At 36.6% G+C, this 17,032-nt stretch overlaps 5 protein-coding genes across 5 annotated transcripts; 1 reads left to right on the forward strand and 4 right to left on the reverse strand.

Annotated features, from left to right (window-relative positions):
• Positions 1–3,315: 3,315 nt before the first annotated feature.
• Positions 3,316–7,153, reverse strand: LOC106366461 (protein NLP6). Its single transcript, XM_013806061.3, has 6 exons — positions 6,575–7,153; positions 5,870–6,435; positions 5,739–5,786; positions 4,478–5,381; positions 4,017–4,304; positions 3,316–3,950 (listed from the first exon to the last, which is right to left on the reverse strand). The coding sequence occupies exons 1-6, from the start codon at positions 6,762–6,764 to the stop codon at positions 3,481–3,483; spliced, it is 2,466 nt and encodes an 821-aa protein (XP_013661515.2). The 5' UTR covers positions 6,765–7,153; the 3' UTR covers positions 3,316–3,480.
• Positions 7,154–8,234: 1,081 nt separating this feature from the next.
• Positions 8,235–9,979, reverse strand: LOC106366462 (26S proteasome non-ATPase regulatory subunit 8 homolog A). Its single transcript, XM_013806062.3, has 5 exons — positions 9,792–9,979; positions 9,500–9,578; positions 8,783–9,149; positions 8,594–8,705; positions 8,235–8,517 (listed from the first exon to the last, which is right to left on the reverse strand). Exons 1-5 carry the CDS (start codon positions 9,894–9,896, stop codon positions 8,377–8,379), a joined length of 804 nt encoding a protein of 267 aa, XP_013661516.1. The 5' UTR covers positions 9,897–9,979; the 3' UTR covers positions 8,235–8,376.
• A 90-nt stretch (positions 9,980–10,069) lies between these two features.
• Positions 10,070–11,222, forward strand: LOC106366463 (30S ribosomal protein S6 alpha, chloroplastic). Its single transcript, XM_013806063.3, has 2 exons — positions 10,070–10,554; positions 10,828–11,222. Exons 1-2 carry the CDS (start codon positions 10,171–10,173, stop codon positions 11,068–11,070), a joined length of 627 nt encoding a protein of 208 aa, XP_013661517.2. The 5' UTR covers positions 10,070–10,170; the 3' UTR covers positions 11,071–11,222.
• Positions 11,223–11,591: 369 nt separating this feature from the next.
• On the reverse strand, positions 11,592–12,954 carry LOC106366465. The gene has a single exon (XM_013806064.3). It carries the CDS (start codon positions 12,747–12,749, stop codon positions 11,664–11,666), a length of 1,086 nt encoding a protein of 361 aa, XP_013661518.2. The 5' UTR covers positions 12,750–12,954; the 3' UTR covers positions 11,592–11,663.
• Positions 12,955–13,113: 159 nt separating this feature from the next.
• On the reverse strand, positions 13,114–13,758 carry LOC106364226 (mediator-associated protein 3). The gene has a single exon (XM_013803847.3). The coding sequence runs from the start codon at positions 13,594–13,596 to the stop codon at positions 13,249–13,251; it is 348 nt and encodes a 115-aa protein (XP_013659301.2). The 5' UTR covers positions 13,597–13,758; the 3' UTR covers positions 13,114–13,248.
• Positions 13,759–17,032: the final 3,274 nt, after the last annotated feature.

The following is a 17,032-nucleotide window of genomic DNA, read 5'->3' on the forward strand; positions in this document are numbered from 1 at the left end:
ATATTGAGTATTTCTCTTTTTTATACTTTATATTTAGTTAATGTCTATATTTTATATTTTAAGATAGATGTTTAAATCTTTACGTATTTTTCTATTTTTAATGTAAAACGGCAATGTTTAATAGAAGAACTTGGACAAATAGTCAAACATATTTATGTTTAATATAGTATTTCCATTTTTATGTTGTATGTTTTACTTATATTTATTATTTTCGAAATTATATATAATGTTTTTTGTTTTTTTTATAAAACGGTAATGTTACATTATTGAGATAAGCCGTCTTTTTTTTAAGTGAAAAATAGTAATCTTACATATGTTTAATGTAGTTTTTCCATTTTTTAATGCTGTATGTTTACATATTTTTTACAATTTTTGAAAATAATTAATATTAAAATGTAAAACTATATTTTATGCCACGTGTCATCTTTCGGGATAAATTTTTTCCGCTGATGTGGACGCCCTATGGAGCCTCAAAAGCTCCCTTTTATTAGTAGAGATGAGTATTTCTCTTTTTTATACTTTATATTTAGTTAATGTCTATATTTTATATTTTAAGATAGATGTTTAAATCTTTACGTATTTTTCTATTTTTAATGTAAAACGGCAATGTCTAATAGAAGAACTTGGACAAATAGTTTCGGGATAAATTTTTTCCGCTGACTTGGACGCCCTATGGAGCCTCAAAAGCTCTCTTTTATTAGTAGAGATGAGTATTTCTCTTTTTTATACTTTATATTTAGTTAATGTCTATATTTTATATTTTAAGATAGATGTTTAAATCTTTACGTATTTTTCTATTTTTAATGTAAAACGGCAATGTCTAATAGAAGAACTTGGACAAATAGTCAAACATATTTATGTTTAATGTAGTATTTCCATTTTTATGTTGTATGTTTTACTTATATTTATTATTTTCGAAATTATATATAATGTTTTTTGTTTTTTTTTATAAAACGGTAATGTTACATTATGGAGATAAGCCGTCTTTTTTTTAAGTGAAAAATAGTAATCTTACATATGTTTAATGTAGTTTTTCCATTTTTTAATGCTGTATGTTTACATATTTTTTACAATTTTTGAAAATAATTAATATTAAAATGTAAAACTATATTTTATGCCACGTGTCATCTTTCGGGATAAATTTTTTCCGCTGATGTGGACGCCCTTGTAAAACTATATTTTATGCCACGTGTCATCTTTCGGGATAAATTTTTTTCGCTGATGTGGACGCCCTATGGAGCCTCAAAAGCTCCCTTTTATTAGTAGAGATTTTGTTTTCTTTTGTTATTTAGTTAGCCTGACGTTAAAATTTTATGTTAGATAAATTTTGGTTTTATAAAATCTGAAGGTAAAATGGAAGATTTGGATTGAGAGATTTTAAACATAAAAAGTAAAGTCCAAATTCATTCAAAATATTTCAAGTCATGTGAATTGTATAAATCTATAAAACATTAATAACACAAGATTTGAAATGTTGTATTCAAATATTTAGTTCAATAACAATGGAATTAAAATCCTATTGAAAAGATTTTGAATACAAGAACTAATAACACCAAACTTTAAAATCATTTAGTAGAGATATCGTAAATACAATAACCAATAACACTAAATTTGAAAACAAAAATTAAAATCAGTCATTGAATAACACTAGATTATAATATATATAGATTTAGTTTCAAATCCACTATCCAATAACACCCTTAGAGATTTTGATTTCTAGTTTGTAAATCACTTTGTTTAGGTTTTATTATTTACTTAATAGTTGTGTGGTTGGCGATTAATTCGGAAACACTTAGTTATATACAAACTATATAGTTGGAAAATGAGGATAATACAAAAATTTTACTATGAGAAAATCTGTTGACAAGTAACCTACATTGTTATTACAAACTATAAAAATGATATGTAGTGTAATATTCTCTTATTTTGATATCAGTTTCACTTACCTTCTCTCGGAGAGATTCACCCTTTGAGTCAATTATGCTAGATCAATTCTTTTGACCGTTGCCACCAGAGCCAAAAAATCAATCTTTCTCATGTGAGATCCCATGCGGCTTTCCTAGCATCTAAATAATAAAAAAATTATTTAAATTTTGAATAATTAAAGAAACAATTATCAAATTATGATTCAATAACAACGAAAACCCATATACGAGTTACCTAAAACAAACTTCGGAAACATCTGAAGAGGAGATAGAACCTATACATTCATATTATTATTTGTTAATTGGATAAAACGAAATCACGAATCATCTGAAAAACATTTGGAACCTACACACTAAAACATTATGCGTTAATGGATAAGATCAATGTATTGTAATCTTAAAAGGATATTATTCACTTACTTGATTATATATCTTTGCTTTTTCCACTATTTATATATCTACATATACAAATCCAAACTCAATCTACCATCAAAACAATGTTTTTAACAACTATGATTATCAACAAGTACATTATCTATATTTCCGCTAAAATCAGTTGTAAATATATCTTAATAACTACAAAATTAGGACAGTTTTTTGAATAAAACTATTGGTTGTATAAATTGAAATCAACTGCATTAGATTTAACACATATCAGATTTTTTTGTTGATTTCAAACTGATTCATTATTCATTTAAATCCAATTCTTAAATCTGCATCATTGTATTTACAAATTCAATATGCTTCTATTTGATTTCTACACTAGAGAATTAACTCAAAAGAAAATAATTAACAATTCTACCAGTTTTTTTCAAACTTCTATAGTATATTTGTAATATATTTATATTTAATTTTTTGGGCCAAATAAACAATTGTACACAATATAATCCCGTAAGATCTCATCATATTATATTTGATAATTTTTGTAACGATGACTTTTTCTGGAAGAAATTGACGATAACTTTACAATAGTATTGTTGATTTTATCATTAATAAGAAATTATTTTAAAATCTTAGGGAGCAAGGTTAGATTGTCAAGTAGTATAATTTAATCATCAAATTAGATTCAAATCCATTCTAACAATTTTCAAATCAAATAATTGTAAGAATCTATTATACACAAATAACACCAAATTTCAAATGTTGTAACAAGAGATTTTAAATTATTTTAATGAATAAATTGTAAATCTAAGAACTAATAACACTAGATTTCAAAATCTTTTAATTGAGACATTCTAAAATGTAATAACTCTAGATTTTTACTATAGAAGTTACAATCAACCATCTAATAAGAATAGATTATAAAATCTATGGAGTTTATTTTAAATCCACTATTGATTAACACCACCTTAGTTTTTTTTCTTTTCTTTTTAGAAAATAATAAGAGGAATAAAGTTTAATTATTTTATTCCAATCAACATCTATTGATGCGGAGAAGTGTTCTTTATACATTTTGAAAATTTGACACTAAAACTCCTGGAAAAACAAAAAAGCAAAACAAAACTCTCAGATCAAATCCATACAAGAAAGTTGGTGTACAAGTGAAGAGCATTGGTCACAAGCACATCATAGTTTCCTCTGAGCTTTCGCATGAGCTCCCAAAGTTCGGAGTGACATCATGAACTGATAGCCTCAGTGTGTTGGCCTTCGCTGCGGTAACAACAGATGACGTGTCGAGACACTCGCTGAGATCAGCATCGCAAGAGACCGAGACCCATTCTTTGTCGTCATCTAGATACTTGAGCTCAAACGCCCCAGTTTCGAGTTTCAGCCTCTTAGCCACTTGCTCCTTAAGTTCCGCGATGCTTATTGACTCTGGTGAGATCTTGAACCTGATGATGTCTTCCCTGTACGTTGCCTTTATACTCACCAACTTATTGTTGTGGAGTAGTGTTGTTGTGTCTTGAGAGGTCCAAAAATTAGCTATGTTTTTAGAGGTACTGTCTGACTCGTCGAAGGCCGTTTGTTTGAATGCTTCTTGGTTTTGTGTTAGAAGCCGGAAACGCGTTTCGCTAATAGGACTCACTGTGAAACAAGAGACAATGTTAATGGATCTTGAGATTCTACAAAGAAATGAATGATTATTTATACCTTTGCAAGAAGCACGCGAGGTTGAGGAACCTGCACTGTCTTCTGCATCTCGGTTTTCAAGTTTGATATAATTTGTTGGCGATCCAGTGGTTGGCGGTGGTGGTGGTTGAGAGACTTGCCATGGGCGAGGGGAGAGGGATGTTAAGTTGATAGATCCATCAGCGCCTTGAACAGAGTCTATAACATGTTTAAGCCTCGTGAGAGATCGATTCACCTTGTTGATTTTACGAGATGGCCACCTTGAGATCCCGTGTTGCCGGCAAATCCGTTTCATTGTTGTTGGACAAACTGATAAACAACAATCACAAGTTTTAGCTTGGCTTTGTCTTCAATTAATAGACAAAAGTTAAAAAGAACATAAAAAGTCAGTTGTACTCTAGAAGTTCGAGTGACAGAAACTAATATTACATGTTGTGGTCTTAAAAAAAAAGAAAAGAAAAGAAAAGAAAAGAAGAACATACCACCGAGGCTCTTGGCTGCATCTTTTAGACTACCAGCAAAATATTGTTGAAGTACTTCTAGACTGATCGTTTTCTCTGTTTTCCCTCGCTTTCTTTCTGTTTTCTTCTCAGTTTTAGCCTCCTCCGGTGAAGGATTAGCCGTTTGGAACCGCTCAAACCCATTAGCAACTTCGTTGTTCCCCACATGATCAGGGTTTAAGCTCAGCTTCTCTTCAGGTGCATTGAGCTCGAGATAATCCTTAGAGATCGATATTTGGATTGGTTCACGTTTTGAGTAAACCATTCCGTCCTCTGAAGCTTCCACCACTTCAATAGACATTTCATTTTCAAAGAGTTCAGTTCCGGAGACAACCTTGAGACTCGAGTAGTGCTGCTTCATTGTCTGAAACAGAGAACCCAACAGAGAATCTTGCTCGCCCTCGTCAGTGACGCCTGGTGGAAGAAAGAACTCAAGAACGTACTCGTCGTCTCCGGTATACGTGCTCTTCAAGCAAACCGCGAAGCAGCTAGTGAGCTTGAACATGCGTGCATAGTGAACTAACGGGTAGTCAGTTTTGCAGAAGCGAGTAACGTCTCTAGAGAAACAGAGGTTTCCAGAGAGAAAAGCCCTTCCAGCAACACCTTGTCCCTTCTGGAGATGGTGCTCAGCGCAAGCGTCTCTGAAACCCCAAACATGAGCGTCCACAACATAAACCGCTAAATCACTAGTGGACATGCATACTTTCCCCATACAGCTTCCATCGAAGCTGGAACAGCTTTTCTTGAAACCACCACCAAAGGCTAGGACACTACGGTGCCTGCAAGGGACCCATGTCTGAGCTAAAGGCAGTTTGTAAGTCTCGCACACCACAGTCAGTATCTCCAATATCTCAGCCAATGCATTTTGACGACCCTCGTTGCAAATCTGGTAAGGAAATTGAGATTAAAAAAGAGAAGAAACAGCTCTAAAACAAACTCATCAAGACAGTAATTAAGAATGTTGGAGATTTTGACATTGAAGTAACCACTAAGACCATTTCAAATAGATCACGCTAATTTTTCAAAAAAAAATAGAGTAACTCCATAATTGAATTGGGTTCTATTCCAGTAATACTTTACTCTATTTTGTGAAAAATAAAGTGATGAACAAAAAATAAATAAATTATTCTATTTATAGAGTAATCGGACTTTTAACTCTACTATATAATAAAAAAAAAAGGTTAGAGCACTTGTACTCCAAACTCTAAAGTGAAAAATGGAATGGTATTGATGATGCTCTAACCTGAGTAGACTCGGGGTTGAGTATTTCGGAAGTCTTCAAATTCACGGCCTGTAACATAACAGAGAAGATTAACCTCACAAAGATCAAAACCCAAAAAAAAAGAGAGAGATAAACAAAAAAAAGAAGCAAACCTCAAGGGCTTTACAAACTTTTTCAACCTCAGGTGCATAGTTAATCTTTGGAGAAGTCATAATAAGCTCAACAACCCCAACACAAAGCTGCCTAGAAGGCTCAAAAACAGGCAAAGCCAAAGTACCCTGAACATTATAGTTCAGAGCGTGACCAAGGCGGGAGAACTCTTTGCTGGAGTAATACTGAACATTAGGGGTCCATTCAGGTAACTTTTTCCTGAAAACGCGGCCGGGGAGCCCAAGCTCCCCGTCGCGTTCACTATCAAGAGAAAACATGTATGTGAGGGAGACCATCCTGTACTGGTTAAGGCCGTTACTATTGGGACCAAGAAAGAAAGGCTGTCCTGAAGTGGTGAGAAGGTATCGCCCGTTTCGGTTTTTCACAGGCGCCCAAACTTGGGCGAGAAGGTGTTGTTGGCCGGTTGATTCTTTGAAGAATCGAAGCGCTTGAGTCATCTTGGCTTTGATGGCACAGTAAGTGTCTGGATTCTCCAACGGCATTTGAACACCCCATGAGGGAGAAGGAAGGAGATGATTGTCCTTGGTGGCTGTCTCAGATTCCGAACCTGTGAATGGATGCAAACTTGGTGAAGAGATCAACAAAAAAAAAAAGAAGAAAAACAAATCCGATCTGTTTGATTCCTTCCTAGGAGAATATCCACTGGCATTATTCGAATCTAAAGAGAGAGAGGATGGAGAGTTTACTTGCAAGTAAGAGGGAATAATCAGTCAAGAGAGTGGGAGCAGAGCAAAGTTCAGCGCCACCATCTGCGGAGGAGAAAGACCAGAGAGGGGAGAAAGGCTGGTCGGAGGAAGGGAACCTGAAATTAGAAGAAGCAAAAGAGATCTGATCCAACGGCCATGAACTGCCGAGATCCAAATCGTCCAGTTCCATAAACAGCAGTTTTGCTACGGTTAGACGAGATTGAGATAAAAACAAATCTCGTCTAAGTGAAGTATTTATGAATGTTTCGCCGTGCTTCTTCCTTGTAGTCTCCGATGGAAGAACAAAGCAATAAGGTCCCCTTTTTCTTCAGCTTCAAGCTCTTAACACAGAAAGATGAAGCACATAATAAGAGGAGGAGGACAAGTTGTGAATATTTTAAATTTTCTAAAAAATTATTATTATACCATACGACATTTGATTCCACGCTGTACCATTTTACCCCAACCACTAGAATATCTTCCCCATTCATGCTATTTCTATATAGCCATTTCTGAATATATTTTTGTCACATTTGTAGTATTTTTACTCAAAAGAACTTAAAATGGAGCATTGTCCAAACCAATTATCTTATTCTCTACAAAGGTTTATTTTATTACTCTTCTAGTTCTAAATACTATTTATTGACTATTGTGCAAGTTTCTAAAACTATAATGATTGACCATCTCTCGAATTGGGCTTTGACAAAATTCTATACACACAAGGTCAGGATTATTACTATTAATAATCCAGGATTATTATATTACTATTAATAATCCATTCATTTTAGATGCTAACACACGCAACTAAAAAAAAACACAACATGCAATTGTTCATAATTCGAACCTTTGCATCACATTTTCAGAAAGTAATTTATTGGTAATATGGTTTAAAAGTTTCTTACATGTCCACCACCCATAAGTTGTCATATCATAGCATTTTTTAAGAGTCTTAAAAAGATTACAAAACAATATTAAACTAAGACGACGCAATTAGGCACTAAGTGCTTGTTGCTGGTGAGTAGAATAACAACGACTCACATAATAATGATGTTCTTAGCAATTAATTATAATAAACAAACCAATAATTGACCAATAAAAATCAAGGAAATCAATGACACTTGAAACTTGGATGGACAAACAACATTTAAATGGAATCATCGATAGTAAAAAGATAGAAACCACTCAGCCACTTTCAACTGCTTACCCAAAGTGTTTCATTACTTTAAGCCTCTTTTTGCAGTACACGATTAGTCAATAAAAAATATTCTAATTATTACTAGTATTTTATTTCCCCTGTGTAGTGGGGAGGAGGGTTTACTAAATCTCATATTATTTTAAAGAGGAAGATATGGAATCGCGAGTTTTTCTTTCCTCTTCTAATTATAAAATTATTAACTTGTTAATCAATTGTTAACCCCAAAACAGAAGAAATGCTTGCAACGTAACCTCCACTTGTTTCCAGTTGTGTCACCAAGTTGGTCACCAAGTTGACGAGTGTTTGGCAATGGACAATCCTTTGACCTTGTACTGGGCAACTCTCTCCCCTCCCTACTCTCTTATATGCGCAATCTTAGGCTTAAACCAAATAAGAGCATCAGAGAGAGGTGGAGCCGTCGAGAAAGAACCAAAAATGATAAGGAGTGAACATTGAACAACCGAATAACGTAAAGAGCCAATCTCATTTGCCAAATCCAATTATCCGAAAAATCACTTTTTTGAGAAATACTGAGTCATTACATGATAACAAAGTTTTATGACCTGAAGATTGTCTTTCCAGAAACAAAAGGGAAGTGACGAGGATCTTACACGATACGCTCGAGCTCTCTGGCGTAGCTTAGAGTCTGGTTGATGAGCTGAAGAGACGGAATCTCTTTGCAGGGTGCGGTTTCTTTGGCTTTCTGGAACACAACAAACCCGTCCTTCACTTCCCACTCAGGGTGCTCCTATAACATACCAAATCACATCAAGGGTTCATGAAAGAAATTAAAAAAGAGATTCCAAAATGTTTGTTATGATTACCTCATTGACATAGGTCAAGAGTTCTTGATCAGAAGAGAAGAGCAACATCTGCCGGGCATCGCTGATAGAGACATAATCATAAGCTTTCTCGCTGCATCCAGCTATCTCATCTCTGATAACGATGAAAAAGGATGAGTATAACACGCTAGATGAGACTGAACTAATAACTCAGAGAAGGACGGACTATACCTAATGGTCTTTGCCAAGAGGTCCATGAAATAAACGTAGGTCGCATCAGGTGCGGTCTGTCTAGCACTGAGGACACGGTTATAGGCACCTTCCATGAAGGACTGCTCAAGCTCAACGGCATGCTTGATGCAAGGATTCTCCAGAGTAGCAGAGGAGAGCAACTCGAGTTCGGTGTGGAATTCAGCAATTCTGTTTTGCACAAGCAGCCTGAGGAGGTTGAGACCAAGGATAAGATTCTCCTGTGGAGATGGTGGAAGACGGTTCCTAGCATCGACATAGTAGGGTTTGAGCTGGAAGAAATCTCTCTCAAAAGCATCTTGATCCTCAGTTTTAACGCTCAGAACAACAGCGTGCTCATAAATGTCCCCTAAAGTTTTACAATCATCAATTTTTCTTTAGAAGCTAATAATCCGCTAGTTACTCAATCCAAACTATTTCAGAAAGGAAAAAAAAAACATGCATAACTCCACTTGAAGTTGTCTTAGAGACGTATCTAGATGGACAGTCAGAGAAACTAAAGAAAAGAAAGAAAAAAACTAACACAATCCCTCAGGTTTTGTGACACCTTGAGAGGTATAATAAACCAGCAAAACTAACTAAATAAGGCCGTGTGGTGTGGTCATGAAAAGAGACGAATTCAAAACAATAGAAAATGATATACTTGACTTGCAATAGATATCGGAGGAGCTAATAAGGGAAAAGAGAGAAGAAACATACTAGCAATAGTGAGCTCCTGAGCTGCATTAGGTGTGTTCTCGAACAACGGAGGAAGACTTGTGAATTTCGTCAGAAGAACCTGAATCATAACATAACAAAGATTCAAAGAGCCATCACCAGAAAAAAATTCGATCTAAACTGGGCAGCAATTTGGTCGTCTAAAAGATCCTGATAACATAAATTATCTCTTCAATAAGACGAAACTCTCATAGATCGCGACATTATCCATCAAACAATAAATGCAAAGTGAAATCAAATCGAATCGAATTAGGGTTGAAAGAGTAGTACATACCTTAAGTCGAGACAGTAGGTCACTGCAGGTATTGTAATCTTTCCTCACAAACGCCGCTTTGAATCTCTCCAACTGCTGCGATACTTCCGTTAGCTGCGGATCCATTAGAGAGCTTTCTTCTTTTCTTTTCCGGCGACGATTCTTTTCTCGCGAACTGGCTTGTCTGCAAAGAAAGAGAGAGATGGGACACAGTAATATTAATCGGCTTTACAAACTATGGGCCTTTAACGGGCCGAATTGATCTGAAAAAGGCCCACGGTTTACGTTAGCAACTCCGACTAGCGTGTACTGAATCAGCATCATCTCTTATCCAATTAACCCCCTCATCGACTCCGCTTTGCTTTCTCTGACAAGCTCTCATCTCATATTAACAACAACAATGGTGTCGTCTTCGCTGTGTCTATTGAACTCTCCTGTTTGCCCTCACTCTCTTCCTAACGTCTCGTCGCAGCCACTCCTCTCTTTCTCCCGTTCCCTCAGGCCATTCCTTTCCAAGTCCAAACCTTTGGCCTCGCAGAAGAAGAAGAGAGACAACTCTGGCCTACTCGTGGTGAAATCACAAGCTCTTGATTTCTCAGGCACTTTCTTTGAAGGCGGATTCGGCTCCGACGATGACCCCACTTCTCCTTCCGTCTCTACTGCCCTTGAGGACAAACCTGAACCTCAATGCCCTCCTGGTCTCCGACAGTACGAGACTATGGCCGTCTTGAGACCCGACATGTCTGAAGATGAGCGCCTTGGTCTCACCCAGAAGTACGAAGAGGTAAGAATTCACCAAATCTTTATCGTAGGGAAAGTAGAAAGAGGATGAGGAGCTGGGATTCAGTGACTGTTTGATCGTATATGCAGTTTTCCAGAATCAAATGTGGAAACTTTGTTTAACAGTATCCTCTGTGTGTTCTAGCACATTCATTACAATACACACTTCTCGTTCGTGTAGGCTATTACATCACATTATAAATCAGATCACGGTTCCTAAATGTATGTGTAGCCTTGGAGATATTAGTTTGATATATAGCTGGTTTTGTTATGGCAGTTGCTTGTAGCTGGAGGTGGAATGTATGTGGAAGTTTTTAACAGAGGAGTGATTCCATTGGCTTACAGCATCCGAAAGAAGAACAAAGCTGGAGAGACCAACACTTACTTGGATGGCATCTACCTTCTTTTCACTTACTTCACCAAACCTGAATCCATCACTCCCCTCGAGTCCGTTCTCATTGCCGATGATGACGTTATCCGATCTTCTTCCTTCAAGATCAAGAAGAGGAAGTACAACTAAAACGAGACCATCAACATTGTGTGTTTGTATGTGGCCAAGTTAGATTATTTTCTACCCTCTATGTTTCTTTTGACCAAAACTAAATCTACCCATCTTTATATGGTTGAGTGTTATATTTTTTTTTTGTGAAATGCTCTGTGTTCTTTGTGTTATAGAGTGAGAAACTCTGATGCAAACATTGAGAAACATGCATAATATATATATGCTTTTGCAGAAACAAATTATAAACTCTATAACACCATATAACTTAATTATAGTATAATCCAAAGCATTTTGATGGGAGCTGCGAAAAATAATTGTGTGTTTCTTTTTTTTGTTGGGTTAAGAGATCAATTTGATGACTAGACTTGGATAGTTGTCGATAAGGAGTGGCACCTTGATGTAGTGATGATGTTAACCACAAACATAAGCATATATATAAACAAATGTGAGACCTTGCAAGCTACCACTCGAATGGTTCTCATCTCATGCGTGCATCGTATAGCATAGGTTCACTATAAGAAATCATCAAGCGTGACACATTACAAAATAGGACTGTATTTTATTAATCGTGTTGTTGTGTGTTCGTCCATCTTCTTAATTAAATTCCCTCCTTAATTAACAAAACAAACAGGACAACGTATCAATCCATTCTCATTACACTTGACACACCTCCCCCATCCTTCTCCCTTCGCCGCCACGCCCACCGCCGCAACCTTACAGCTCCCCCCGCACTCCAAACAAGGAACCCACCTTGCTCCTCCACACCCTTCGCACGTGTGCCTCCCTTCCTCCCCTACTCTCTCCACACGTGCCCACCTCAACACTCTCCCCAACTTCCCGTTCTCGTTCATCGCCGTCACCTCCGCCGCTCCTCCCAAATACCTCCCTTTCACGAACACCCTCGGCGGCGCCACCGTCGCTTCGTCTTGGAGAAGCTCCTTGAGCTCACTCAGCACTCCGGCGTCTAGAGACACGTCCCTCTCGTCCACCACCACTCCTTGCTGCTCCATGATGGCTCTCACGCGCATGCAGTCCTCGTAAGTCCGACGCACTCCCTGCAGCGACGTCGTGTACACCACCAACCCGTCGCCTCCTCCGGGCGGACACTTCTCCGGAAACTCCCTGAGTGGGTCCCAGTTCATCACCGGTTTCTTGTTCCCTTCTTTCTCCCTCCGCTCCCTGTCTCTCAGCACGAATATGTTCTCCTTCACCGACCGGGGCCCCGAGTTGTACTGAGTCGACTCGTTCCGATTGAACTCCGGTCTTAGCTCCGACATCGACTCTGTTTTTTTAAGCTTGACAGTCGTCGCCGGGTTCTGCGCGGCGATTTGCTTCCTCGCCTTCGTTTCTAGCTCGTCCAGCGTGTGGAACGATGCGCTCTTACGAGGAAGCCGTCGCGGAGGAGTCGCCGGAGGCTCGACGGAGACCACTTCAGCCGGTTTAGCAGCGGCTGGTTTATTAAGGTGGGTCTCTAGAGACTTGCTGACCTCGTCCCATGTTTTGGGAGCGTCGTCATCACCTTCCTCCACGGCGATTGGCACGGCGGCGCTTGCGGGTTTTTCGTCATCATCGTGGTCGAATTTTAGCCACGGCTCCTCGATGGAGTTGATGTTAAACACGGCGAAGCTAGACGGCGGTGGTTTGTAAACGTCGGAGACGACGTTGGCTTTCACCTGCTTAGACGATGCACAACCCATTTCAGTAGATTTTGTATTTTCTTTGAATGAGTGTGTGTGTTTGTTGATTATATGGAGAAAACAAGAAACATGATGGGGGTAGAATTTTATGTGGTGTGAGACCTTTCTCCCTTATCCAATTAGTTAGTTATGCATAGATTTATAACAACTCATATTAAGTAATTTGTAGATTTATTTGGGTCCATGAATGAATAATGAGACTCTCTACTAGTGACCACAAAGCGTTTATGTGGTTCCAGTGTAATCAACGTGGTGAGTCCATCACATTCTTCACATCTTCCAGTTGTCTCTCATACATGCAAAAATGCAAAAATGTCTTAATCATTTGAAGCATATACTGTCATAAAAACCTAACACTGGAAAATAGACGAATAATAATATAATTAATAAGCTTTTAAAAAGGCTCGACTTGAGTTACAATGAACAGCCTTCATCGTTGGAATCAAACAAAAGACACAAATTAAAAACACTAAAAAAAACCATATGAAAGTGTCGGAATCTAAGCAGCCGAGTCTTCCTTCTTGGTCTTGTTCTTCTTCTTCTTCTTCTTAGTCGATTTCTCGCTTCCTCCTTCGACGTCTTGCACAATCTGAGCATGGTGCTTTCCCACCTCACTCTCGATCGTCATCACCGCCTTCTCGACGAACCTCTCCACGGCCTCTCTCACGATGAGTTTGTACGGATCTTTGGAAAGATCGAGATCCAGCTCAGAGGAAGCTTCTTCTCGCGCCTTGACCTCTGTTATCTGATACAAACTCGATCGTTTCAAGATCTTATTCACCGTGTCCTTTATCTTCTTCTTCAGATCTTTGTCGATCACCACCACTTCTCTCGCTTCTTCCTCCATTGATTTGGTGGCGGAGCTAGCTTCCAGACGGCTCTCGTTAGGGTTTTGGTGTCTCTCAACTCTCAAGCCTTCTCAATTTCATAAACCCTCTCTAACGAATCTTTTAAATGTGCCAATTAATTTATAGGATGGGCCGCAAATGTTCAAGCCCAAATGTTTTCTCTCTTAAATTATGCGGATAACATCACTTTTTTTTTTTTTCCATCTGATGAAATTCATTCCAAATAAAGTTCACATTTTAATACAACAACTGGCGGATAAAAGGTAGTCCCCAGACACTAGAGCCCACATGATGGCGGCGACTTAAACCCACTCCGGGGTACCTTACTGCAATACAACAACTGAGTAAAACCAGAAGAAAAACTAGATACTCAACTTTCAACTACCTAAAGGACGTAACAAGTTGACTTAGCAAAATTTAGAACTAAGAATAGGTCAGTGAACGAGAATTGTTTATCGCTGCTGCCAATAGCCCGCCACACGAGAAACTCCACTTCCTACACCCCAACACCACGACTTACCGCTGCTGCTCATGCCTGCCATACGATAACGTCCAAGATACCAAGACTCTACGACTTCATAATCCGACAGAACGAACCTCTACCCGGTTCACACAATCTTCGGATACGGATGTGACGCTTTAAGCGGATAACATCACTTACGTAATTGAAATATATATAAAAAAAATTGTCTTAAATTCCACATCTAACATGCATCTAACATTTCATATTACTTACACTTACACTATATCAATTTATATCTTTCAAACATAAACTTTTAAAGAGAAATTCTCCATGATAGCTCTTTTTAGTTTATTTTCACAAAAATAATCCTTAAATAAGAAAATGATCAAAAGAAACTTTATTAAAAGGTAAATATACATTTATATTCTAGAGTTAACTAAACTATACTTAGAATTTAGAGTTAACGGTGGGATATTGTTTCTTTTACTTTTCTTCTCTTTTCCACTTTTTTTATTTACTCTCATCTTCATTTTTTATATTTCACCATTTTACTCCAAATATTACCAATCACACTCTAGGTTATAACTATAGCTGACTATGTCTCCACACAATGTTAGCCTATATGACTATTTCTACGCAAGGATACATGACTACCCCCACACCAAATTGGCCATTATGATTTAAGACTATATCTCATGCACGCAATGTTAGCCTATAGTGGTATTATTTGGTAAGATATTAATATTTATACCATTTTTTTATTTTTTTGCAATGTTGCAAGTAACTTATTATACAGAGCAGAAATAAGAACAACACAGCTCAAGACAACAAAAGAACCCGCTCAAGGCCGTCGATACGAATCAAAGTAGAGCTGGAGCGGCCACTTATTTCAGCCTATATTTCCACAAAAAGTTAGCATATATGATTTTTGAGACAAGCTATTTGATAACTTATTCAAAATAGCATATCTGACTTCTTTTTAGAAATTTGTGTAAGTAGTTTATGTGAATAAAGATTAAGCTGCTTGAGAGTTTCCTTTTTAACGGTCGACAAATAAAAGAAAACTAAGTAGGATTTATATGCATGATGATGCATGAACTGGACATCGGATTTATTTGGAAAGAAATGACAAATCTTTAGTGTTTCGTGTTATCGCCCCATGACACACTTTCCTTCGGACCTTCCTTCGCGATACACGGTACAACACCTCGGGCCCTCAGAAGAAACGTTCACATGATTGTAGTTTATAAATTTTAACCCAAAAAAAGAAATTGTAGTTTATATATAAATATTAGTCGGAAAGTAAGTCTAAACTCGAAAGAAGCATTGCGTTTTTGTCAAAACCAGCCAGATCAGCCATTAAAACATAGTATAATGTAGCAATATAAAAATTGTAGTCTAATTGTGTTTTGATAAAGCAATTTTCACTAAGAAACTGATCCAAAATTAGAAAATTGTCATACTGATTGTTATGTTAATATATATAGTTAAATTTGTATAAGATTGCACTTATTTCATTACATATTAGCTAATTGGGTTGCCTGATTTTTATTTTCTTGTAACTTATGGGTTGCCTGATTTGGTGGCAACGCAACCATGGAAAATTGGATTAAAGTGGTGAGAGCTGCGGCCAATTTGGATCATAACCACAACTTCAAGGTTCAATATCTAATGCTCATAAGTTTTACCTATAAAATGTTTATCTAAATGCTCATTTCTCTTTACCGTTTTTAGTCGTCCGTCAAAATATAATTTTTTGATCCACTATATAACTTTATAAAAACATATTATTAAAATATTTATATTTTGAATATAGTTAAAAAAAGTTAAAACCAGCTTATTTCCGTAAATAATTTGAGTGAGTAGTGTTAAGTTCTATGAAGGTTTTTTAAACACCAAATTCTATGAAGGTTGCTAATGTGTGTGTAACACTTTTTAACACACGAAGCTCACAGTCACACTACACTATTCTGACGTAAACACCCATTCAGTTAATCAAACCAATGCTACGTATATAACCTATACTCCCTCTGTTCCTAAAAATAGGATTTTCTAGAGTTATTTTTTGTTCCAAAATAATAGATTTTCTAGAATTTTAAGATATTTTTAGTAGTTAATGTTGATAAATTGTATGCTTTTAAGAAAAACTAATTGAAAATATTTGAATTGATTAAATACTATTTGTTAATGGTTATTGGAAAATGTATAATGAAATAAATAATTAATTTAATTATAAATATTGATTATATTTTTAATATGCGTGAATACTCTATAATACACAAGGGAAGGGGGTGTAACACTTAACCTCACATTTGAGATATATATATACATTGTTAATTGGTTAGTAGTGTATTATTATTATTAAATAAGTCAAACGGAATTAAAAGAACCTTGTCATAAGCTACATTAACATAGGGAGATGATTCTACGAACCTGCATAATTCATCATTATTCATCATGTATTTTATATATACTTCGTATACGCTTTATTTTAAAATATAGTACAATGATGGTTGAGGCTTTTGAGATATGTTTTTTTGGGTTAAGTGGAAAGAGGACCCCCCAATCCATGTGCAACGGCAATATTCTCGGTTTAATAAGACTTGTTCAAGTTTCAGAAAAAGTTAAATGCTCCAGTCATTAGGTTCGTGTAACCTCCTCATCTCTAAATAAAATAATTATCACTTCAATTAAAGTTTACTGTATTTCTTAGAAGAGAATCACACGTGGCGAGATATCATTGTACGTATGACTCAGAATACCGTGGTTGGCCGGCAAGACAAAAGCCACGTTATTGTTTCCGTTAGTCGGATGACGGTAAGATGATTAACACGTTAATACACCGCAAGGGCTAATTTTTAAATGAGAAAATAAAATCAAATGAATGTCCTATTAGAAAGGTTATCAACTCCACGTAAGAAACTTGGAAGGTAAATTAAATGCTATTAATAAATCTTTTGTTTAATAGGGGA

This window comes from Brassica napus, chromosome A9 (genome assembly GCF_020379485.1).
Source record: "Brassica napus cultivar Da-Ae chromosome A9, Da-Ae, whole genome shotgun sequence".
NCBI classification, from domain to species: domain Eukaryota; kingdom Viridiplantae; phylum Streptophyta; class Magnoliopsida; order Brassicales; family Brassicaceae; genus Brassica; species Brassica napus.